The 27,650-nt window shown below is 40.9% G+C and overlaps 1 protein-coding gene across 1 annotated transcript in view; it reads left to right on the top strand.

The window, feature by feature from the left end:
• The window catches only part of LOC128684124 (uncharacterized), a 130,394-nt gene that overhangs the window by 92,868 nt on the left and 9,876 nt on the right, over positions 1–27,650 (top strand). The window contains exons 8-9 of the mRNA XM_070089932.1: positions 4,161–4,291; positions 4,850–5,110. Of these exons, the coding sequence (XP_069946033.1) occupies positions 4,161–4,291; positions 4,850–5,110 (392 nt within the window). The remainder of the gene's footprint in view (positions 1–4,160; positions 4,292–4,849; positions 5,111–27,650) is intronic.

Below are 27,650 nucleotides of genomic sequence, written 5' to 3'. Positions count from 1 at the left end.
AAGAGCTTCTTTCGCAAGTCTGATAAGACTTTCCTCTGAAGGTGGACTGTCAACTAGAGCATTAACACGAGAACGAATGGCAGTAAACCATGCTTCAAGACTATGTACATGGCCATTGAATAAAGGAAAAGCATCAAGGGAATCACGAGTAAAACTATAGTGTCTCAGTGTCTGGGTCGGTCTGTCAGTCCATAAGGAACTGTGAGGACTGATGACAGGAGCAGCAGTAGCCTGAGAGGTCTGAGTGTCGACATTCACTAAAGTATCACTTGACGGTATGTGAGACATAATGGCAAAGAAGTTGCACAAGAACAAATAAGGCAAAAATAACGAATAATAAAAATGATACAAAATGCTAAAATTAAAATAAAAGAGATGCAACTAATTCTGCAGAAGTAATAAAAAAAACTGTCTAAGATACACTGCAAGAGGAAGGACAAGTCGATGTAAAGGACTGCTGGACAAGATAAAATAAATACATTGAAATTTACAAGTAAAAATATTACTGGAGACTGAATTAAATGCAAAATGAGCTGTCTGTACTCTTGCTAATAAAGAAATTAACTAATAAAACTGTAAATCAATGTAAAAAGTATAAAATAAAATCACTAAATTGTATGCAACGAGAGATAACTGGGAAGTTTAAATATTTTCTAAGAATGCATAAACAAAATTGAAATATAATGCAAAGACAACATGAGGAAAAAAAATAATAAAATGAGAAACAAGACTCAAACAATAATGAACTGAGAATAATAATGCATAAAATATCAATAAAAGAAAATAATTCACTGCAGAACAAGTGCAACAAAATAATTCACTGCAGAACAAGTGCAACAAAATAATTCACTGCAGAACAAGTGCAACAAAATAATTCACTGCAGAACAAGTGCAACAAAATAATTCACTGCAGAACAAGTGCAACAAAATAATTCACTGCAGAACAAGTGCAACAAAATAATTCACTGCAGAACAAGTGCAACAAAATAATTCACTGCAGAACAAGTGCAACAAAATAATTCACTGCACAACAAGTGCAACAAAATAATTCACTGCAGAACAAGTGCAACAAAATAATTCACTGCACAACAAGTGCAACAAAATAATTCACTGCACAACAAGTGCAACAAAATAATTCACTGCACAACAAGTGCAACAAAATAATTCACTGCAGAACAAGTGCAACAAAATAAGATGCAGAAATAATCAATACAGTAATAAAGTTACACTGGGAAAATGTAGGTTAAATAATAAAATAAAAATATGAAGAAAAACTGATTGAACACTTTAACTCTTAATTGTAAATTAGACAAAACAATTTACTCAGAGTAAATAAAACACTTTACGTTAAAAAAAGAAATTGAAATTACACTAAGAGTGAATTTGTTCAAAGAAATAAGAAAAATATGAATAAAAATAAAACAAGAAACAAAACTGGAAGTGTAACACTTACAAGTGGCGGGGCACACAACACTTACAAGTGGCGGGGCACACACAACATATTCACTTATTCATTTCTTTAGTATATTCTTACAACAAAATCTTGCTGTGACTGATACGACAAAAATTGCTGGCAAAAATAATGGTACACAAGTCTGCGAAAAGATCAGGGAATGAGACACTGCTGGCATACGAAAAAAAAGACACATGTAGAAATAAATGAATAATTTGGTATACGACAAATACTGGAGAATACAATGCTGAAAGAATACAAAAAAAAATGAATGAATTACTTCACACGGAGTGACTAACTGGTACAATACACAATAATACTTACTACAGACAGAGAGTGGCACAAAAAAAAAACACAGATAAAAAAATATGAGATGAGTGATTATACTGAAAAATATTGCAAAAATAATGAGTCAAAGAAACACTGAGTCTACACTGAAAACACAAGGCTTAGAGTACACAAGAAATTCACTATAGATGTCTCACACACGCAAATGTCTTTAAATGCAAGACAAATGTCTCTAAACAGAAAATTATCACTGAAGTCTGGAGTAGTAGACGGGATGACGAGTGATGAGGAGAAGACGTCCTGTGCGGAAGAAATGCACTTTCTAGGTGAACTCACATAACTGGCTTTATCGTTGGCGCTCAGCTACAATCTCTTGACCAATTATGTGAGCCAAAGTACTAGGACCTGGTACAAGGGTGGAAAAAGAAAAACCCCACAGGTAGATGAGTGACGAGTGGGTGAGTGGGTGAAGGGAGCGTGACTCACTCACTTGCTCACTGGCGCGCACTGCCACTCACTACTCACGAAGGTGGCTTGTAAGCCACTCTATGCCACAGGGATGGTGAAGACCACTCTTAGCATCCAACTGGCATCCAACTGGGAGCACAAAGCGATATATGAGACAATACTTCAGAGAAACTTGTGTGGCTTACTTCTCTCTCTCAGCTGGGTTAGAAGCTGGGTTGGCTGACTGGCTTAACCCACGAGAATGGCTGACTGGAAGACGTGTAATGATGCACACAGCATGAAGGAGCAGGTGGATACAGGAGACAGGCTGGATGGTAGGCTGAGGCAGGCTGACTAGCATTCACTTCCACAGTCTGGCTTGTTGACTGGCTTAATTGCAAAATCCGGGTCAACCCCTCGGAGATTGAAGCAATTAGCACACAAACTAAGCCAGGAAACTTGAAAAACGGCTGCAACAGGCTTGCAGGCTGGAGTACACAGGGTGGTGTGGTGAGGGTAAGCTGCTAGCTGGAGGTGGCTGAGATGGTTCACCTCTGACCTGCCGGGACCCCACAAACAGTCTTCTAACGTCTGAAATACCCTTAAATCCACGCCCACACCGGTGCCACCATTTGTCAAGTGGGTTTTCGATAACGTGGATTGGTAAAAATACTCACGTAGGCTGGTAGTACGTATAATATATAACGGGAAGTATGGGAAGCGCCAACAGCTGACCTGCCTCTCTCTGCTCCCTATCTTCGACTGACTCTCAAGTGCCTATGGGTGAGGGGTGTTTGAAATCCTGCTATGGTCAACAGCAATATGAATAATCAGTCAGTGATTCATGCAGACGGTTGGTAGTGAGTCATTTACTGGTACACTGGTTACTGGTAACTGGTTACTAGGAACTGGTACTACTACTGAGACCCTGACCTCAGCATTCCTGACCTCAGCATCCCTGACCTCAGCATCCCTGACCTCAGCATCCCTGACCTCAGCATCCTTAGGCCGATAATCCTAACACTATCGATATCTTAAACTGCTTAAATTCAAACATGAGCATATATGAATTCGATACATCAAGTTTGCAGGCTTGACGCAAGACGACTTTGACTTGCGGAAGGTTAAAGACCAACCTGGGAAAACAAAAGACTTGGCAGACGATGCAACATCCCCCCCAGTGAAAAGTAGGGGTGTCACTAGCACGTTAAGAGACAACACAATAAGTGTCAGGGGCCCAAGACTGTTCAACTGCCTCCCAGCATACATAAGGGGGATTACCAATAGACCCCTGGCTGTCTTCAAGCAGGCACTGAACACGCACCTAGAGTCGGTACCTGACCAGCCGGGCTGTGGCTCGTATGTTGGATTGCGTGCAGCCAGGAGTAACAGCCTGGTTGATCAGGCCCTGATCCACCATGAGGCCTGGTCACAGACGGGGCCGCGGGGGCGTTGACCCCCGGAACTCTCTCCAGGTAAACTCCAGGTAACTGCGTAAACATAGCACGCGGACACCATTATTTGATGTAAATGAAGAGTGAAGATTCATAGGATAGAGATATTCTTTTATTAAGGCAACATTTCGCTCAATAAAAACTCTGCGAGAGAAAGTTTTAACAGGGGCTTTCTCTGCTTGGAGATTATCTATATCATCCTGCTGTATAGCCCTTGTGGTTTAGCGCTTCTTTTTGATTATAATAATAATCTATATCATCCACGTTTTGCGTGGGTTCTGTCTTGTAACTGAAGTCTAATTAGTCGCTGATAACTTGGAGTGGAGGTAATGAGCGATGTATTATTCCTGGTGACAGCTTCGTAGCTTCATTATGCACTCTATTCCCATACTGTGGACGGCAGTCAATGATTACAGAGGCACGCAGTAGGGTCAGGGACCGGGCCCATCAGAGTTTTGATAGATAAGTAAATCATATAGTAGTAATGAACTGTTTACCGTTTCCTGGTATGGTATCAGATGCAGCTTCTGGATCTCATCTACCGTCCACACCACTACTATGTGATCCACGTGGACAGGCGCAACACCCACATCCGCAAGGCACTCATGGCTCTCATTGGCAAGTCGTTGCCCGCTGCAACCAACGTCAGGTGAGTGAGTAGAGAGGTAGATTTGTTCTCCTTCTGTTGCTGCTGATGCGCCGCTACGGAACTTCGAAGTGACGGGAACTAGGTCAGAAGCTCTTGATCCAAGGAATAGAAAATCTCCTCTGCCTTGGGTTAAACTTGATTATCTTCTTATGGGGTCATGCAGGGCTTGTATAATTATACTAATAAATATAACAATAATAATAAATTTAACAATAATAATAATAATGATAAAGGCAACTATGACATTAAATCATCAAGAACTCTTTAATATCATCATTGTTATCTCGCTGCACTGTCCCCTGCTTGATGCTCGCTACCTGACTTCTAAGAGTGCTAGTAGCATAACTCTTTGGCCTTTGCTAGTCTTACTACAATGCTCAGACTACCAAAGTGCTATCAGCCTAGAGGTTCTACTACAAGTCTAATATCACTATAACATTCATATTTCTAAAGTCTGCCTGATATGCTTGGCACAGCGACGAGGTTTTATATGTGGCGTCAGTTGTGTACTGCGTTGTACTTTATGGAACTATAGTTATATTTATTATTTTCCTCCAGAATGCTACCAGCCTCGAGATCCTACGTGGCTTCCTGGGGATCCTACGGCATCATTCGTGCTGAACTGGAGTCCTTCGAGGAGCTGCTGAGGATGGGCGTATGGGACTTCGGGGTGAAGCTGAGTGGCGCTGACCTGCCTCTAAGGAGCGTGGAGGACCTGAGCGCCACCCTGGCGCCTTACCGAGGCATCAACTTCCTGCCTCTCTTCGGACAGAGGAACAAGGACATGAACGCCGACCAGGACCTGGTGTGGGACGTGTGGTGCGTCACTATTATTGTTTGTATGGGGAGGCGCTAAGCCCGTAAGGGTCATACAGTACCTGAGGAGTAGTGAGAGGGAAGCAGGTATGATCCGAGGGAAGGCAGTGTAGCTTCAGTTTCTTGGATCGAGAACCCTTCACCAGCTTGAAGGCACCGTACTAAAGATGAGCTCGGTCTCCTGCAGCTTTATTTTCCTCCTCCTCAACTCTCCTCACCATCATTTATTTCTTGAACTTTCTTTTTAATTTATAGTTTAGTATTTATTTCAGATATTTGTTCTGAACTCTCAAAGCGAGAGAGAGAGAGAGAGAGAGAGAGAGAGAGAGAGAGAGAGAGGGAGAGAGAGAGAGAGAGAGAGAATATCTGTGTGTTTTAGTTACTAGATGTTAATAATGGCATTTTTCGTTTGTCTGTGTACTCGCTTAATGGTGGTTACAAGGGTCGATACTCGCCTCTTGGTCCCGTTTCTCTTCTCCAATCTACTGGTTTTACTTTCTCCCGGTTGCTTGAGCTCTGTCATACCTATTCTTAAACCTGTGCATGGAGTCTGTCTCTACCACTTTGCTGCATAGGTCTTTTCACTTCGTGACCACTCTAAGGTTAAAAAAAGAATTTCCTAACATCCTTGTGATTCATCTGTACTTTGAACTTCCAGCTGCGACATTGTGTACTTAAGTCCAGCCTTTCAAACATACTCTCTATTCACCCTGTCAATTCCTCTGAGCGTTTTGTACATCGTAATCATGTCGCCTCTGGGTCTTTGTCCTCTAGTGTCGTCAGCTTCGGCTCCTCTACCCTCTCCTCATAGTTCATACCCCTCAGTTCTGAGGCTAGCTTCGTTGTAAAGCTTTTCACATTTTCCAGCTTCATTACATGCTTAACCAAATGTGGGTTGCATACTGGCCCTGCATACTCCAAGATGGACCTGGTATATGCCGTGTACAATGTTGTGAATGCCTCCTTGTTGATGTTCCTGTAAGTTGCCCTTAAATCTGTATGTTACCCCTTTCACAAAATGTTGTTATTATTGATATATATGGCTAAACGTGAACGTATACAGCCTCGCATACTCTGCTAATCCTAGCAAAACCATTGAAAACGTAAGAACCACACATACATTATATATAAAATTAATAATAGCTACAAATTCACAGTAACAGTGGGTAAATACTAACTATATACTGCACAGGGCAGTACACATACATACCAGCTTATGTCTACCTCGGCTGATGCTCACAGATAAACTGACAGTGTGAAATAGAGGCAGCCTCAGGAAGTGAGTGACGTGTACGGGACAGGTCGATCTGGGCTACTGAGTGACTTTTGTCCTGAAGCATACTTGTCAAAATACTTTTGGGTTTCCACACACTTAGCTATATATTTCTTCTTTTCTAATACTGTATATTAGTTTTTGATGTTTATTGTTATTTGGTTTAACTTTATTACTTACTTATAATAGGTTTACTTTACAACTTTATATACTAAGACAAAGTTAACAATAATCCTCATACCGGGTACCGCATTGTTTTCTTGATTTTCAGAATTCATAACTTTTTTTCTGTCACCCCTCCATTACCCCCCAAAAATGGTTAAATTACACCCAGGGGGTAATTTACCCCCAGTTTGGGAACCACTGAGTCCTAGCACAACCACCCGCAGAACCCCGTCAACCCCACTTCCCAACCAAGCACAATAACCCACAACAAACCACACTCCACACCCATAGTCTCCACTCTCCCCAACACTCCTCTCCAATTCAAATTCAAATTCAAAGTTTATTCTCTATAAGGATTACAATGCTGAGTTTACAGAATTTGGTTATTGTGTGGTTTACATGTAGTAAAATAATAATTATAGAGTGTACCACTAGAACACCTAGCATGGCTAAGCATTTCGGGCAGACTTAGTTTAATTCTTAATTTTAAACTATTACAAATTATGAGGTAAGTTGGTATTATGGCTAAGTGACTAAATACTAGTTTGTGAGTTTAGCTATGTGAATGCTTTTGTTTTAGCATAGTACATAGTTTCAGTATTGGAGTATCACAGGCCAACTTATGACTAGTTTGGATTCATTATTTTAAGATTGAGATTAATATTTCTGTTTATGGTCAAATGGGTGAGTGTAAGTTTGAACCACCAGGTGGTATTCATGTTGTTAGTTGACGGGGTGTATCAGGGAGATAAGATGTTTTCTAATGGTAGTTTTGAAGGTGATGAATGTGTCTGCAGTTCTAGAGTTTTCAGGTAGGGTGTTTCAGATTTTAGGGCCTTTGACATACATTGAATTTTTGTAAAGGTTTAGTCGGACACGGGGAATGTCATAGAGATGTTTGTGTCTGGTGTTATGCCTGTGGGTTCTGTCACAACTATCAAGAAAGCGTTTTAGGTCAAGGTTAATATTGGTATTTAAGGTCCTGTAGATGTAGATTGCACAGTAGTAAGTGTGGGTGTACTGAACAGGGAGTGAGTTTAGATCTATGAAGAGTGGGGGGGGGTGTTGCCAGGGATGGGATTTAGTGATTATTCTTACTGCGGCTTTTTGTTGGGTTATTATTGACTTTAGGTGTGTTGCTGCAGTTGATTCCCAAGCACAATTAGCATAGGTGAGGTATGGATAAATAAGTGAGTGGTATAGTGTGAGAAGGGCATTTTGCGGCACGTAGTATCGTATCTTGGAGAGGTTCCCAACCGTTTTGGATACTTTTTTGGTTATGTGTTGGATATGGGTGCTGAAATTCAGGTTGTTGTCAAGGTATAGGCCTAGGAATTTGCCCTCATTATGTCTGGTAAATAGAGTTTTGTCTATCTCAATGTTAATTTGCGCAACTCCTGCTCTGCTACCAAACATAATGTAGTAGGTTTTGTCAGTGTTAAGTGTAAGTTTATTGGCTGTCATCCAAGTCGATATTTTGATCAGCTCCTTGTTAACAATGGTGTTGAGGGTGGCAAGATTAGGGTGAGAGATGACATAAGTCGTGTCGTCAGCAAAGAGAATGGGTTTCAGGTGTTGGGATACGTTTGGAAGATCATTGATGTATATGAGGAAGAGCAGGGGACCAAGGACACTTCCCTGCAGCACTCCAGTATCAAGTGACCGTGTTGTTGATGCTGTGTCTTTAATGGTGACATACTGATACCTATTAGTAAGGTAAGATTTGAAATATGCAAGCGCATAGACTCTTATACCGTTATGGTCAAGTTTGTGGAGTAGGATGCCGTGGTCTACTGTGTCAAAAGCTTTTCTTAGGTCAATAAAAATTCCTAGTGGATATTCATTATTTTCCAATGCTGTGTAAAGCAGATCTAGCATTTTTATGATTGCATCATTAGTGCTTTTATTTTTCCTGAATCCAAATTGGTAGGGGTTGAGTATGTTTTGTGCCGTTATAAATGAATATAGTCTCCTGTGCGAGAGTTTCTCAAAGATTTTGGATAGCAATGGTAAGTCTGATATTGGCCTATAGTTGTTTACATCTGTAGGGTCACCGCCTTTATGTATTGGTGTAACCCTTGCCGTCTTGAGTAGTTTCGGAAAGGTGCTAGTTTCTAGTGACTTGTTAAAAAGTAATGAAATAGCATGCAAAAGGACATGGGCTGCTCGCTTGTACAATAATGGTGGGACATGAGACAGATTCCCTGAGTTATTTTTAAGTGACTTTATAATCTCGGTGACTTCCGTGGGCTCAGTAGGTGCAGGATAAAAGGAATTTGGGAAATTCCCATCTAGGTAGTCACCGGCATGGGCATTGGTACGTGGGATTTTATTGGCGAGATTAGATCCTATGGTTGAGAAGTCGTTTATCTTGTTAGCTGCGTCAGTGGGATGCAGTGGTGTTTCATTAGGCTTAGTTAGGACAATATTCTTGTTTTTTCAGTTTGTGGGTCCCTAGAATCTAATAGTGTTTTCAAGGTCTTTTTTATATCTCCTCTTGTGTCAGTGAATCTGCTGGAGTAGTATAGTTGTTTGGCTTTCTTTATTACTTTGGTGAGAATTGATGAATAGTGTTCAAGAATATCTTTGTGTATTAAGCCCTGTCTATATTGCTTTTCATATTGGTGTTTCTTATCAATGGATTTCAGAATGGTGCTGGTTAGCCATGGGCAACCAAGCCGTTTGTTTGTGATCTGTTTCGTTTTTATAGGACAATGTTTGTTGTATAGTCTAAGTAATTTGTTAAGAAAAATGTCTGTCCAGTCATCAATACCATTGGCCTTGGAGAATTCTGTAGGCCAGTCAACAGTCTCTAGGTCAGCTGTGAACTTCCTTATTGAGGCCTCGTCATGGAGTCTAAATGAGACTTTGTTGTATTCGAGTGGTGGTTTACTAATGTTTGTCAAGAGGAAGGTTGGGTAGTGGTCTGTAGTGCTATCTGTGATTATCCCTGATTTAAGGGGGGCTAGTATATTGGTCCATATGTGGTCTATTATGGTTGCACTTGTCTCAGTGAGCCTGGTTGGTTTAGTTATTGTTGGTATGAGAAGTGGGTTGTTCATATTGTTGATGAAATCAGTTACAGGCTGATCATCTAGTAGGCCAAGGTTGATGTTGAAGTCTCCAGCTAAGAGAAGGTGGTCTGTTTGTTATTAGTGCCTTTAATTTCTCACTGAAATTTGGGATGTTTGTGTGGGGTATCCGGTAAATGGCACCGATTGTTATAGGTGTCTTAAGTTTTTTTACAGTAAAATTAGCAAAAATGTATTCCCCATATTCATCACTAAAGCAAGTGGTGCTAATACAAGACATTTGGTTAGAGTAATAGATTGCAATACCACCCTCAACTTGGTATGGTCTGCAGTTGTGAACTGCTGTGTATCCTGGTAGAGGGTAGATATCTATTGTGTCCTGCTTAAGCCAGGTCTCAGTAAGAATAATGCAGGAGAAGGGTGTCTTTAGTGATTCAAGGAGTGCCAGGAGGTCATCAGAGTGTTTGCTTAAGGACCTGATGTTGTAGTTAAGTACTGATAGACTTTTAGCATTGTTTAGGATAGTGCTGGCTTGTGATGCAGTGTAATAAAGGCAGTTACTTTCCAATAGGTTTTGATGGGGTGTCGGATTATGGAGGTTTAGATCAGGGTCAACGTGATCAATCATCTTCTAGGTTTAAATTATGGTTATTTATATCCTGAGTTGTGTGTTGAGTTCTAGTACTGATATCTGTAGTGGTGGGAAGTTTGGACAAGTATATAGCTAGAGTATTTTGGTCATATAGAGTATAGCACAAATACCATCCTCACAACAGCCTCTCACAAAATCACACCCTGCCTTTCATACATCAACCTGCACCTACCCCTCCCAACCCCCTGACCCATGGGCAAGGACCAGTGATCCAAGAACCAACGAACCGGAATACAATAATGGAAAAGAAGCTTATGGCATGGTACACCAATGCAAATAGAATAACAATTAAGAATGAGGAGTGGCATGAACGAATGTAGGAAGCATCCCCATTCACAGAGACAAAGCTTATGTAAATGATAAAATATGTGAGCTTCCTTACCCACTATCAAAATCTGAGAAAAGAGAGGAAACAGAGAAGGAGTAGCACTGCTAATCAGAAACCAGTGGAGTTTTGAGATGGAAGGAATGGAAAGAGGGGAAGCAGATGGCTACATAGTAGGCACACTAAAGACTGAAGGGGTCCCAAGGTGGTGATAGCAGTGATACACAACCGTCCATTAAATATGAAGAAGCCAAGAGAAGAGTACGATGAGAGCACTAGAACAATATAGTGGATACACTAGCTAAAGTGGCCAAAAGGGCCCACATATACAGGGAAAAACTACTGATCATGGAGGACTTTAACCACAAGGAGAATGACTGGGAAAACCTGGAGTCACATGAGGGACCAGATATGTGGAGGGCTAAGATGCTAGAAGTAGTAATGGAGAACATCATAGACCAACATGTTAGGGACACAGCTAGAGAGAGAGAAAAGAGGATGCACAAGTAAGGCTGAACCTGGTATTCACCCTGAGTATTCACCCCTGGAGTATACCTGGAGAGGGTTTCGGGGGTCAACGCACCCGTGGCCTTGTCTGAGACCAGGCCTCGTGGTGGATCAGGGCCTGATCAACCAGGCTGTTACTGCCAGCCACGTGCAAACTGATGTACGACCCACATCCGGGCTGGTCAGGTACTGACTTTGGATGCCTGTCCAGTGCTTTCTTGAAGACAGCCAGGGGTTTATTGGTAATCCCCCTTATGTATGCTGGGTGGCAGTTGAACAGTCTTGGGCCTCTGACAGTTACTGTGTTGTCTCTCAGTGTACTCGTGGTGCCCCTGCTTTTCATTGGGGGAACGTTGTATCTTCTGTCAAGTCTTTTGCTTTCTTAGGGAGTGATTTTCGTGTGCAAGTTTGGTACTAATCCCTCTAGGATTTTCCAAGTGTATATTATCATGTATTTCTCTCGCCTGCATTCCAGGGAATACAAACAAAGGGACTTCAACTGTTCCCAGTAATTTAGGTGCTTTATCATACTTATGTGTGCCGTGAAAGTTCTTTGCACACTCTCCAGGACAGCAATTTCGCCTGCCTTGAATAGGGCAGTTAGCGTACAGCAGTATTCCAGTCTAGAGAGAATAAGCGATTTCAAGACAATCATCATGGGTTTGGCATCCCTAGTTTTGAAGGTTCTCATTATCCAGTCTATCATTTTTCTAGCAGATGCTGTAGATACATTGTAGTGGTCTTTGAAGGTGAGATCCTCTGACATTATCACTCCCAGGTCCTTCACATTACTTTTTTGCTCTATTGTATGGTTAGAATTTGTTTTATACCCTGATACAGTTTTAATTTAATCAAGTTATCCATATCTGAGTAGTTGAAATTTCTCTTCATTGGACTTCATATTGTTTTGAGTGCACCATTTGAAGATTTGGTTGATGTCCGCTTGGAGTCTTGTGGTGTCTTCGATGGAGGTCACTGTCATGGTAATTCGGGTGTCATCTGCAAAGGAAGACACGGAGCTATGGCTTACATATCTGTCTGTGTTAGATATGAGGATGAGGAATAGGATGGGAGTGAGTACTGTGCCTTGTGAAACAGCTTTTTACCGCAACTGCCTCAGACTGTGCTCTGTTTTCTATTACTTTTTGTGTTCTGTTGATTAGGAAGTTATAGATCCATCTACCAACTTTTCCTGTTATTCCTTTATCATGCATTTTGTGTGCTATTACACCATGGTCGCACTTGTTGAAGACTTTCGCAAAGTTTGTGTATACTACATCTGCATTTTGTTTATCCTCTGTAGCATCCAGGATCTTGTCATAGTGGTCCAGTAGCTGGGACAGGCAGGAGCGACCTGCTCTAAACCCGTATTGCCCTGGGTTGTGTAAATGATGGGTATCTAGGTGGTTGGCGATCTTGCTTCTTAGAACCCTTTCAAAGATTTTTATATGGAATATTAGTGCTATCGGTCTGTAGTTCTTTGCTTTAATGCCACATCCGTAGAATGGTGCTATGTCTGTTGTTTTTAGTGAGTGTGTTATGACCCCTGTGTCCATGCACGTGACAGGGGCTTCTTGCAGTTCTCGATGAACGTGGAGTTCCCTAAGTCTGGGCCTGGGGCAGAGTGCATGGGCATGTTATTTATTGCCTTTTCAGAGTCTTGTGGTGTTAGAATAGTATCACAGATTTTGGAGATTACCAGATTTTGGACCTTGGTCATAAAGAATTCATTTAGATTGTCGACCCTTAGTCTGGGTAACAGCTCACTGAACACTGAGTCGTACTGGGTCTTTAGTATCCTACTCATTTCTCTGCTGTCATCTGTGAATGTCCCATCTCGCCTAAGCAGGGGCCCAATACTGGATGTTGCTTTACCCTTAGATTTGACATAAGAGAAGAAGTATTTTTTTTTAATTTCCTTTATGGCTTTTAGTTTTTCCTGAGATTCTTGTCTCTTGTAAGATTGAGTAACCCCGAGGCCGAGCTGGCAGAGCTCTCGCTTCACACACGGAGGGCCTGGGTTCGATTTCCTGCGAGGTAGAAACATTTTGACAAGTTTCCTTACACCTGTTGTCCTGTTCACCTAGCAGCAAGTAGGTACCTGGGTGTTAGTTGACTGGTGTGGGTCACATCTTTGGGAACAAGACTGAGGACCCCAATGGAAATAAGACAGTCCTCGATTATGCACTGTCTATCTTGAGCTGTCCTGGGTGGCTAACCCTGGGGGGTTAAAAATTCGAATGAAAGCTTATCTTATCCTAACTTTGATATTTGCTATTTCTCTGACCAGTGCGTCTCTTCGTATTTCAGATATTTTGGCCCCATTCAGCAGCTCTGTGATTCTTTGCCTTTGTCTGTATAGGGAGCATCTCTCTCTTTTTAGTTTACATCTTCTGTTTTTTCTTTTCTCAATGGAATGTGCCTTAAGCAGACCTCAAGTGCCACAGAGTTAATTTTTTCTAGGCAAAGGTTCGGATCCATGTTGTTTGAGATATCTTCCCATCTTGTTTCATTAAAGACATGGTTGACTTGTTCCCATTATATCTTTTTGTTATTGAAGCTGAATTTAGTGAAGACATCCTCAAGACTGATCACATTTTGCTGGTCAGGAGCCCTGCACATACATGTCTGTACCTCTATTATGTTGTGATCTGAGTGTATTGTCTTTGATACGGTTATATTATAAACCAGATCGTCATTGTTAGTGAAGATGAGGTCCAGTGTATTTTCTAGTCTTGTAGACTCTAACATTTGCTGGTTTAAATTTCATGTGGGGGTACGTATGCTGGAATTGGGTAAAATCACAAACTTCAAACGGATGGTAATTTATTTTTATGGGTACTAGGAAGGAACCGCCAAGCCTGACCTGCCGTCTACCTATTGCTGAGTGCCTGGAGGGCGAGCAGCATTCAAATCATGCTAGGTCAGCAGTAACGGTCAGTGATATAACAGTCAGTGATTCACGCAGGGAGGCGGTGAATCAGTAACGGTTGGTATGAGTCATTGACACTACTGGTAACTGAAACTGCTGAGCCTGGCAATGCTAATATATGGCATCCTGACATACAGCTAATACAAATGAGAGGTGACAGGCGTACGGCTTGGGGCTGATTCTATACAGTGTCAAAGAACACAACAATCGAACATTATAACATACATAAGGATATTATCAGAATGGATGTTAATGGAATGGAACTTATTGTAATGCATTACAAGATATGATATATTACAATTCAGAGAAGTAATAGATTCACGGTGGGATTATACAATAGAAGTGATAAAAAAAATTGATGGATCGATCTGCATTCATGATTATGAGGAAGGATATGTACAAAAAAAGAAGTGCTTAACAGAAAAGGCAGACCTAGTGCACTCAAATCTAGACTGTTAAATCTCAGAATTTGGGAGTATGTGAACACAAAAAAATTCTTGAATATTAATAAGTTGATATTGTAGCAGACTACAGAAATACATTTTAAACTGTATTATTAATTTATACAGGTTATTTACATTTAACCCCAACTCTTCTAGGGTGAGATTTACATATGCAGAATGGTTATTATCTCTGGGAGGATCAAACTCTCTTGCAATGGATAATGCATGCCATGGTTGAGGCGGATCTGAATTGGTATTCACAATGTTGATACCTGAGGATTTCTCAGTACTTGTGTACGTAGGGAATAACGACATTCAGGTTGATCGTCTGACTGGGTATTAGAGGTAGAGGATACAGAGTCAGGAGGATTGTCAGAGTCTGTCACATTAGTCTTGGTAGGATCATCATCAACATCGATATTCTTTATACAAATGCTATTCTTTATACTGACCAGCACTAATTTCTCTAACCTTATACTTATTGCCATTGATATGTTCAGCTACTTGATAAGGGCCAACAAACTTTTGATAGAGCTTAGGCATTGCAGATGTTTTGTTAAAGTTAGTCAGCACAATTCTCCAACCTACTTTAATTTTGGACGGCTTTGCTCAAGTATTATTGACTCTTTCAAATTTTACTGTTGATTTATAAAGTGTTTCACGGATTCTTATAAAAATACTTTGAGCTAAGCTGGTACGAGTTGCTATGAAATCATCAGGGTTGTAATTTGGTTTCGGGTTAGAATATAACAACTCATAATGCAAACACTCATCTACACCGTACATTACATAATGTGGAGTGTCACCTATAGAAGCATTGTAAGCAGAATTTATGGCACACTGAACAGGTATAACGTCATCCCAAGTTTCACTATTGGGATTGATAGTGGCTCTCAAGACATCAAGTACTTTCTTAAAAGGACACAAGTGCTATTAATGTGACATTTTATTGTGGCAACGTTTTGCTCTCCAGGAGCTTTGTCAAGCCATTAAAAACAATATATGGACACAGAGGGTATATATAGGCTTAGCGTGAGGTGTAATACTAGTGGTAGTAGCAGTAGTAGTAATGATATAAGTGGTAGTAGTAGTAGTAGTAGTAGTAATACAATATGGTAGAACAATTAACTTGCACATTAGTAAAAGAATATAAAAGCTATTACTTGGGTAACATAAAAATAGATTAGAGATTGGAGGTTGGATTAATCTGGTGGATTGGTCTAGTGGATTTGTCTAACCTATTTTTATGTTACCCAAGTAATAGTTTTTATATCCTTTTACTCATGTACAAGTTAATTGCTCTACCATATTGTATTACTACTACTACTACAACTTATATCACTAATACTACTACCACTACTACCACTACTACCACTAGTATTGCACCTCACTCTAAGGCTATATACTGTATACCCTCTGTGTCCATGTATTGTTTGTAACGGCTTGATAAAGCTCCTGGAGAGCGAAACGTTGCCACAATAAAATGTCACATTAGTTGCACTTGGGTCCTTTTACTTTACATATTGTCGGTAATTCTACCAACATATATACAAGTACTTTCTTATTGGTTCGTTACACTAACCCATTACTTGCAGGATGATGAGGAACAATGGTAGATTTAGAGATCTTGTACAAGGTACACAAATTTTCAAGAATCTCATTACAGAATTCACGTCCATTATCGGTTACTAGGGACTTAGGAGTCGTATGCTTGCAGATTATACGTTATTTAAACGCTTTAGCTACTGTCTCGGCAGTCTTATCTGCAATAGGAACTAACTCACAATATCTGGTGAAATGATCTACCATAACACACAGATGTTTATTGCCCTGGAGCAAACATTGGAAATTAGTTAACAGGTCTAGCACAACTCTTTCCCACGGTTTGCTAGTGGTTGGATACACCTAGATTGGATTAGGACCATTAACATTGCCTTTATGTTGCATGCAGACACTACATTTTTTAACATACTCAGAAATATCAGTTGCCATACGAGGCCAAAAGTATTTCAATCTGGTTTGTTCTAATGAACGATCCATACCAGGGTGTGCAACACCTGGTACATCTTCAACTAGCTGTAAGGCTACATTCACTAGTGACTGTGGAATTACTAATCGGTATACCTGTCTGCTAGGAGTACCCAGCTCGGCTGTGCGATACAGTAATTCGTGGTTCATGACAAAGTCGCTGATGGGTGCTGGTGGCTTCACAGTCAGAATAAGATCTTCCTGGAGCAGGAATCAAATCACACCAGACCACATGGGGTCTGTTCTTCGAGCATTCTTTATGTCCTCTGCATTAAATGGGGGGTTTGCAGTTACTGTACTAATATGTCACGATAAAGCATCTGCGACTACATTTGACTTGCCAGGTAAGTGTTCAAAGGTAGGATTGAACTCTTGGATAGTCAAGGTCCATCTGGCTAACCTTCCAGTAGGTTGTTCTGGAGCATGGTCTGTCAAGACATGAACAGAGTACTGATATAAAATATCTTGGAAGTGCTTTAAAGACCATACTATTGCTAAAGCTTCTTGCTCAGTCACTGTATAATTACATTCAGCCTTCGTAAGGACTCAGCTAGCAAATGCAACTGCGTTGTACTTGCCATCAGTCTTTTGAGCTAGTACGGCACCTATGCCAATTGAACTAGCATCAGTTGTCAGATAGAAAGGCTTAGAAAAATCTGGAAATTTCAAGATTGGAGCAGATGTTAGCTTTTCTTTTAGAGTTTGGAATGCTCTTTCTTGACGGAAGGTCCAAACAAAAGGAGCATCTTTCTTAAGCAACTCAGTTAGAGGAGCTGCTGTGGAAGAAAAATTGGAAATGAAAGATATATAAAAATCTGCTGAGCCCACAAAGGATCTTACGGCATCAGCAGTTTTGGGAGATGGAAAATTTAATACTGCAGTTACCTTACTTTGGCTAGTTGTAACACCTCTAGGAGTGATTACGTGACCAAAAAATTTGATTTCTGATCTGAAAAATTGACATTTAAACAGTTTGATCTTTAAATTGGCTTCTTCAAGCTTACCAAGTACTAAATTAAGTCTTTTCAAGTGCATATCCACTTCTTCAGACGTGACGTTTACGTCATCTAAATACATCATAATTATGTTACCTTTGAGGCCTCTAAAGATATTCGTCATGAGCCCCGAGAATGTGACAGGTGAAGATCATAACCTGAAAGCCATAGGGAGGAAGTGATAATGACCTGTAGGAGTGGAAAATGCGGTTAGCTGTCCTCTTGAAGAGGGACTTTCTAAAATCCTTATAACAAGTTCAGGGTCAAAAAGACTTTATCTTCGATGTTACGTAAAAGGTCACTAAGTACAGAAAGTGGGAAGCGATCTGGAATAGTTTTCATGTTTAACTTCCTAGTCAATCACTGGGCACCAGTTACCATCCTTCTTAGGTACTAGAATCAAGGGTGCATTCCAGGGTGAATTGCTAGGTGCAATAACTCCATCATCAAGCATCTAACTGATAAATTCTTCTGTGACAGCAACTTGTGAATGAGGCATTCTGTATGCAGGTATATAAATAGGTCTGGTACCAGGTTCAGGTGGGATACAATGGGACAATAAGTTTGTTATACCCATCTTCTCAACTAGTAAGGCAATGGCTTTATGATGTTTGTTCAACAGAGTCAACAAATGCTTGACCTCATCTGGGAAGTCAGTGGAAGCTAAGTCTTTCTCCTTTACTGGTGGAGTGGATTGATCCAGTGGAGTGGATGGGCACTAACCCACTAGCCAGGTGACAACTCGTCCCCTACCTGAACAGGGTAAGCATAGTGAACAAGGTCAATAACATTGGTATTCGCTCTGAGGTGAACACTGTGACCAGAAGTGTTAGTAAGGAAGAAATGGATTTTACTGTCTCTTACAACGTGTAAGGATGGCTCAACAAACAAACCCTTCATTTTGCAAGAATCACTGTCAACTAGGACGTTAACACCATCTGGAAAACGAGGAACAACAACAGACACTCTAGTGAGGGCACTAGCCGTGACAGAAACGTCTTTCTGCAGACGGCATGTGACATCAACAAGAGATGGTATTACTAGGTGCAAGTAGTCATTTTCTGACAAGGTATCCCCTGTGGAGGAACTACTACTTGAACTAGCAGACATTGCAGAGATAGGCTCAACACTCAAGGTAGTCTGAAGTTCCTCGGACACTTGAGGCAATTGGACACTATCTTGCATGCCTGAATGTGTAGGGGAACACAGATAGGAGTGATAGGATCATCAGTGCCTGACTGCTTGAGTACGCTACTGGAAAATGCACTGGCTTGGAAGGACTTAAGCCGAACTTCATACTCGGCGGCAGTATGGTAGATCTCGGATCCAAACTGGTAACCCCAAAATAGTACGATCAAGTCATCAATTTGGACATGCCATCGGTAAGGGTAAATTACAATGCATAAATCTCTCATAGAAGCAAATCCCAGTAGAAGATCACCAGGGAAAGTAATTTGGTCGACAACAAGGACGGAAGCAGTAAAGTCTCTACCTTGGATAGAAAAGGTGAGAGAAGTCCGACCTAGGAAAAGCAGGTGAGAACCAGCTACTCCATTAAGGGAGGACACTTGAGTTGGTTCTACGAGAAGGACATGTCGTAACTGCTTATCCTTAAACTAGACCTGATAATATTGACTTGCACACCAGAGTCCATGAACACATGAACGGGCACATTAAGAACAGATGCTTGTACTATGGGACCTATCGTTGCATTGGAAGTTATATGCTAACAAAAAGGAGGGCTTCCATCAGAAAAGATTTGTTCCACTTCATCCCAAAAATCATCTTCGTCAGAGACGTGTGAAGCAACGTCATCAACGAGATTGTAGTTCGCAAGACTGCTTAAGGTATCAAAGGAACCATTAACGGCGATGGTGTACTCATTATCGCCTACTGTCACCACGGGACGGTTTGACTGGGGCGCTCGAATTCCACCGAATGAGAAGAATGAGCCTGGTTCTGGTTAGTCTGAGAACCACGACCTCTGTTTCCTGTGGTTGGAATGGCCACAGGAAGATCTAGAGTACTGAAGGTTGTAGAGAGCACTGCACGCAGATGTGTCATGTCCATGTATTCTATGATAAGTACAGTACGGCAGATCGACTGGTACTCATCATCAGTACGATGCCTCTTAGGGTGACTATCAGGACAGTTAACTGCAATATGGCCACGGTAACCACAGTTGTAATAAGTCCTCTGATTATGGTTACTGAATGTACTATGAACATAACGAGGGTTATAATGACTCGGTACACTGGTCTTGGGCGACCGCTGCAATGGTTATCTACCATGAATTGTCGCTATGAGCTGCCGAGTGCCTGGAGGGCGAGTGGCATTCAGATCATACTAGGTCACCAGTAACGGTCAATGATATAACAGTCAGTGATACACTACTGGTAACTGATACTACTGGTAACTGATACTGCTGGTAACTGATACTACTGGTAACTGATGCTACTGGTAACTGATACTACTGGTAACTGATACTACTGAAAAAAAGTGAATTTGGTGCAGAGATTTAATAGCTCGTGTGTGTGTTAATTTTCATCTGAGCTGCCTCCTGGGGTGATCTCTGCTAAGACATTATTTGCTACACTCCTCCATTTTAGGTGTCTCGACTAGAAATCTTCCAGTAACAAAATGTTTAGGGAAGGAGTTGGGAGATTTTCCAGACAGAGGTCAGTTTTCAAAGGCTTTCCCTGGAATTGCTGGGAAGTTGCATCTGAAGGCTTGTGTACAACCACAATGACAAGGTTTTGGTTTTTAATATTTACTGCCAAAACTTCAACTATATCATTTGAGGTGTTTAATAGTTCTGAGCAAATGAACGACTCTGTGACATACAAGCCAACCCCCCTCCTTGTTGAAATAATAATAATAATAATAATAATAATAATAATAATAATAATAATAATAATAATAATAATAATAATAATAATAATATTATTATTATTATTATTATTATTATTATTATTATTATTATTATTATCATTATTAATATAATATCTTTGATTTCTACAATACATGTACAAGGTATACAGGTCTAGCTGACATCAGCGACATACTACTATATAGAAAGCCACTTGTTATGCAGAGCATTTTGGGCAAATTAGGTCAGTTTTGTCTCAGGATGCGACCCACACCAGCCGGCTAACATCCAGGCACCCATTTTACTAATGAGGAACATAACCGGTGTTAGGAAACGCGCCCAATGTTTCTACCCTCGCCGGGAATCAAACCCTGACACTCGCCTTGTAAAGCGAGAGCTTTAGCCACCAGGCCATGGGTCACCGTTTAGCCTGTTTGCCTGTTTAGTCTGTCGCATCTGAATAGGTTATGACCTGTGATCCATATTTCGTTGTCATAATGATCCTTTATGTTGGTCTCTGTGAATGCTGCAAACATTGCATTTGACTCCGTGAGCAGTCCCTTGACGTAAGGAATTTTGTTGTTCGTTGACGGCTTTACACCCTGTATGTTTGCAAAGACAAATGTCATTATATTGATGGAATTTAGTTTTTTTTTATTTGCTGGCTCTAATATCTGTTGCTCTGGAGTGGAGGGCAATGACTATCTTGGCTTCAGAAGTGTTTTCAGTTGGTGTAAGATTTCTGTCATTTCTTGCCAGTCTATTTTCCTTCCTGGCACTAAAAAAACTCCTTCTCTGGAGAGGTTATAGCTTCCCTCTTTTGTTTCCCATAGTCTGGCTGGTCTGTGTCTTCTTGTTCCCTTTTAGATGATGTCCCTGGCTGTATGCGCTGTAGCATTTTCTTTCATGGAATGACGAGTGACACATTTCTGGGTGAAATAAGTTACAGGAAGGGGAGTTGCACCCTCCTATTGTCGTGTGGGTGACATTTTTTGGGATGTTCATAGATGCATGTCCCACCTGTTTTTTCTGGAGTATACCTGGAGAGGGTTTCGGGGGTCAACGCCCCCGCGGCCCGGCCTGTGACCAGGCCTCATGTGGATCAGGGCCTGATCAACCAGGCTGCTGCTGTTGGCCGCACTCAACCCGGCGTACGAACCGCAGCCCGGCTGGTCAGGTACTGACTTTAGGTACCTGTCCAGTGCCTTCTTCAAGACAGCCAGGGGTCTATTGGTAATCCCCCTTATGTATGCTGGGAGGCAGTTGAACAGTCTTGGGCCCCTGACACTTATTGTGTTGTCTTTTATCGTGCTAGTGGCACCCCTGGTTTTCATTGGGGGGATGTTGCATGGTCTGCCGAGTCTTTTGCTTTCATTGGGAGTGATTTTCCTGTGCAAGTTTGATACTAATCCAAGTGTATATAATCATGTATCTCTCCCACCTGGATTCTAGGAAATACAGGTTTAGGAACTTCAAGCAGTTGTGTGTGCCGTGAAGGTTCTCTGTACACTTTCTAGGTCAGCAGTATCATCTGCTCTGAAAGGTGCTGTTAGTGTGCAGCAATACTGCAGCCTATATTGAACAAGTGGCCTGAAGAGTGTCATCATGGGCTTGGCATCCCTAGTTTTAAAGGTTCTCATTATTCATCCTGTCATTTTTCTAGCAGATGCGATTGATACCTAATTGTACTCACCTAATTGTGGTTGCAGGGGTCGAGACTCAGCTCCTGGCCCCGCCTCTTTACTGAGTGCTACTAGGTCCTCTCTCTCCCTGCTCCATGAGCTTTATCATACATCATCTTAAAGCTATGCATGGTTCCTGCCTCCACTACCTCGCTTGCTAGGCTATTCCACTTCCTGACTACTCTATGACTGAAGAAATACTTCCTAACATCCCTTTGACTCATCTGGGTCTTCAACTTTCAATTGTGATCCCTTGTTTCTGTGTTCCCTCTCTGGAACATCTTGTCTCTGTCCAACTTGTCTATTCCACGCAGTATTTTGTATGTCGTTATCATGTCTCCCCTAACCCTCTTGTCCTTCACTGTCGTCAGGCCGATTTCCCTTAACCTTTCTTCGTAGGACATTCCCATTAGCTCTGGAACTAACCTTGTCCCAAATCTTTTCACTTTCTTTAATTTCTTGACGTGCTTGGTCTAACATGATTACTCGCAGGTCTTTTACATTAGTTTTCGCTCTATTGTGCTGTTGGAATTTGTTTTATACTCCGATATAGTTTTAATTTCTTCACGTTTTCATATCGGAGTAATTGAAATTTCTTATCATTGAACTTCATATTGTTTTCTGCAGCCCATTCAAAGATTTGTTTGATGTACGCCTGGAGTCTTGCAGTGTCTTCAGTGGAGGACACTGTCATGCAAATTCAGGTGTCATCTGCAAAGGAAGACACGGTGCTGTGATATGAGGATGAGGAACAGGATGGGAGCGAGTACTATGCATTGTGGAACAGAGCTTTTCACCGTAGCTGCCTCAGACTTTACTCTGTTTGCTACTACTCTTTGTGTTCTATTTGTTAGGAAATTATAGATCCATCTACCAACTTTTCCTGTTATTCCTTTATCACGCATTTTGTGCTCTATTATACCATGGTCACAATTGTCAAAGGCTTTTGCAAAGTCTGTGTATACTACATCTGCGTTTTGTCTTCTAGAGTATCCAAGACCTTGTCATAGTCCAGTGGCTGGGACAGACAGGAGCGACCTGCTCTAAACCCGTGTTGTCCTGGATTGTGTAACTGATGGGTATCTAGATGGGTGGCAATCTTGCCTGCAGATACCCAAGGCATAGAATTTGAATAGATTGGAATTTTGTTTGCTAGGAATTTTTGTGGCTGCGTTCCTTGCTGGTGCATTTTTTTCTGTTTCCCCTCTACCTACCGCCCCTGTATGGACATCAATGGTTTCACCAGTTTTTACTGGTAATGTGTCAACACTATTTCCCGAGGCATCACTTTTCCCTGAGCCATCATTCCTTTTGTTCCATCTCCAGCAGTATTGCTACTTTGTACCTTTGTAAACTGAATAACATTGTCCTTACCTGTTTCATCACCAGGGCCACTATCTCTATTTGGTGCATTGTCCTCCAGGATAATACTAGCACCCTCTGGAGCACTGTCCTCCAAGACAGCCCCCTCCAACCCACCCATTTTATTTCCCCAGTTGTCATACCAGGCTGACATGTGTTTCAAGAAGGATGTTTTATTGGTATTCTTGTCTTTTGATATATATGTAATTTTCTCATGCAGGTGTATCTCCTTTGGGCAGACCCAAAAGAGTTCTCTGATTCTATATCAGTAGTAGCTCCGACTCCTGCTGACTGCGATCTTTATATATATATACATATATATATATATATATATATATATATATATATATATATATATATATATATATATACATATATATATATATATATATATATATATATATATATATATACGTAGTGATGAAGGCGGCTCAGTGGCTCATTCTACAGAGTGGCTCCCACAGTATGGCTCCCACAGTATGACTCCTCCTGAAAGGGCTGCGGCTGAGTGGCTCCTTTTCCTGAGTGGCTCCTTTTCACACCTATGTGCTAATGACCTTGACCTCGCCCTCGAGACCACCCTCACTCCATCTCCTCGGATTAAGTTTTTGGATTCCCCCCTCTCAGGGTAAGCATTCAAATGAACTCCTAGTATGGGGCATGGTACTTTCTCTTACTACAGGTCTAAACAAGTGTGACGTCACCCCACCTGTGTTTACTCGGCAGTCAGTGACGTCACGTGATGACCTCACACATACAGGCTGAATCTTGTCGACTTCCCCCTATGTCAGTGACGTCACACGATGACCCCACACACACAGGCTGAATCTTGTCGACTTCCCCATCTCAGTATTACACATTTCATATACAACATAGGGAAAACATTTTCACTCAACCCAGGATAATCCAAATAATTTCACATTTTTTTCGTTAATACCCACAACAATCCACAATTTCTTTACAAAATACAACACAAGTCTAGACATTTTTCTCGTTTTAGCTATTTCATCTCAGGTCACTCCCCACGAAGTAACCTTCTCTCTCTCCTCCTCCCCACCCTCCCGAACCCTCACACTCCAACCAACACCTCACAATTTTCACTCATAACCCCCAATTTTTCACGTTTTAACTATTTCATCAGAAAGTCACCACAACACTTATAACCACTTTTCGATAAATTCACTAGTCACAATTTTACATATTACGAAGTTAATATGCACACACACCTCACTTTACTTTGAACACCTTCAAAACACTCTCATAAATCATTTGAATACTCGCAAAAATACCTTTGAACATTTCCAAACAACACTGAAACACTTCCAAAATATCATTTTGAATACTCCCAAATAAGATTTGACAGCTCTAATTTATCTGCACTTACACATTTCATTAAATTACAACTCATCCCCCCAAACTCCTCCCTCAGTCTCCAGATTTTTACAACATTATCACAAAAACTAACTCAAACACTTTACTTTGAACATCACCAAAAAACACCATCAATTACCTTTAAATACTCCAAAAACATCATTCGAACACCCCCAAATCACCTCTGAATACTCCCAGAACACCTTCATAATTACTCTTGCACATCATTTGAACACCTTCAAAAACACCTTTGAATAACCTCAAAACACCATTTGAGTACTCCCAAATACACCACTGAATACTACTAAAACACCACTGAAAACACTCAAAACACCACTAAAATCACCATAAACTAAGATCAACACCCACATCCCACAACACCCACAACCCACAACACCCACATCCCACATCACCCACAACCCACATCACCCACACCCCACAATTTTTTCTCGTTTTAACTAATTTCATCAAAAAGTCACAACAACACACTTATAATCACTTTTCAACAACTCTAGTTCGACAACAACACCCACAACCCACAACACCCACACCCCACAATTTTTTCTCGTTTTAACTAATTTCATCAGAAAAAGTCGCAACAACAACCCACTTATAACATCTTTTTCGGTATCTCTAGTTCGACAACAACACCCACAACACCCACATCCCACAACGCCCACAACCCACATCACCCACACCCCACAACACCCACAACCCACATCACCCACACCCCACAACACACACAACCCACATCACCCACACCCCACAATTTTTTTTTCTCGTTTTACCTAATTTCATCAGAAAGTCACAACAACAACAACCCACAACTTATAATCACAGCTTTGAATAACCTCAAAACACCATTTGAGTACTCCCAAATACACCACTGAATACTACTAAAACACCACTGAATACACTCAAAACACCACCAAAATCACCATAAACTAAGATCAACACCCACATCCCACAACACCCACAACCCACAACACCCACATCCCACAACACCCACAACCCACAACACCCACATCCCACATCACCCACACCCCACATCACCAACAACCCACAATTTTTTCTCGTTTTAACTAATTTCATCAGAAAAAGGCACAACAACAACACACTTATAATCACTTTTCAACAACTCTAGTTCGACAACAACACCCACAACACCCACAACACACACAACCCACAACACCCACAACACCCACAACACCCACAACCCACAACACCCACACTCCACAATTTTTTCTCGTTTTAACTAATTTCATCAGAAAAAGTCACAGCAACAACCCACTTATAACATCTTTTTCGGTATCTCTAGTTCGACAACAACACCCACAACACCCACATCCCACAACACCCACAACTCACATCACCCACATCCCACAACACCCACAACCCACATCACCCACACCCCACAACACACAACCCACATCACCCACACCCCACAATTTTTTGTCGTTTTAACTAATTTCATCAGAAAGTCACAACAACAACAACCCACAACTTATAATCACACCTTTGAATAACCTCAAAACACCATTTGAGTACTCCCAAATACACCACTGAATACTACTAAAACACCACTGAATACACTCAAAACACCACCAAAATCACCATGAACTAAGATCAACACCCACAAACCCACAACACCCACAACCCACAACACCCACATCCCACAACACCCACAACCCACAACACCCACATCCCACAACACCCACAACCCACAATTTTTTCTCGTTTTAACTAATTTCATCAGAAAAAGGCACAACAACCCACAACTTATAACCACTTTTTCGGTATCTCTAGTTCGACAACAACACCCACAACAACCACATCCCACAACACCCACAACCCACAACACCCACACCCCACAATTGAGGGTGAGGTGGTCTCGAGGGCGAGGTGGTCTCGAGGGCGAGGTGGTCTCGAGGGCGAGGAGGTCGAGGTCATTAGCACATAGGTGTGAAAAGGAGCCACTCAGGAAAAGGAGCCACTCAGCCGCAGCCCTTTCAGGAGGAGCCATACTGTGGGAGCCATACTGTGGGAGCCACTCTGTAGAATGAGCCACTGAGCCGCCTTCATCACTACTTATATATATATATATATATATATATATATATATATGTCGTGCCGAATATGTAAAACTGGTCAATTAGTAAGAACTCATTTAAAGTTAAATCCTTTCTAAAATTTTCTCTTATACGTTTAAAGATATATTTTTTTCATTAATGTTGATGTAAAAATTTATAATTTTGCACAAAAAGGAACTTAGAAAACTTACCTAACCTTATTATAACAAGCTCAATTTATTTTAGCCTAACCCAACTAAATATATTTTAGATTTGTTTACAATAATTTAATACTAAACAAACACAGTGAAATATATTTTTTTCGTTAGGTTCAGAATGATTTTGGCGAAATTATTGCATACACAAATTTTCGCTTGTCCTATATGGCAAGATGAGCGTTGCTATTTAAGCCAAGATCGCAAGTTCTGCCTATTCGGCACGACATATATATATATATATGTATATATATATATATTTATATATATATATATATATATATATATATATATATTTATATATATATATATTTATATATATATATATATATATATATATATATATATATATATATACTGTAGTTTGATATATATGGATTTTATGTATTATAGTTTCAATCCCATACAACAATCTTCCCTCCTGGTACACTTGAACAGTTCTTCAAGGTAGGCTGGCTAGATAAGCCTACTATAAAAGTAATTTGTTTTATATGTTGGTATATATATTGTAGTTGATATATATGGTATATATACTGCCTGACAGGGTATATCACACATGAATGGACACTCTTGGCTAGTGACCACATGGTCCTGAGTTTTGAATTCCTTGTGTAATTAACAGT

The sequence above is a fragment of the Cherax quadricarinatus genome, chromosome 3 (assembly GCF_038502225.1).
Source record: "Cherax quadricarinatus isolate ZL_2023a chromosome 3, ASM3850222v1, whole genome shotgun sequence".
NCBI classification, from domain to species: Eukaryota; Metazoa; Arthropoda; class Malacostraca; order Decapoda; family Parastacidae; genus Cherax; species Cherax quadricarinatus.
This window is presented reverse-complemented; position numbering and strand designations above follow the sequence as displayed.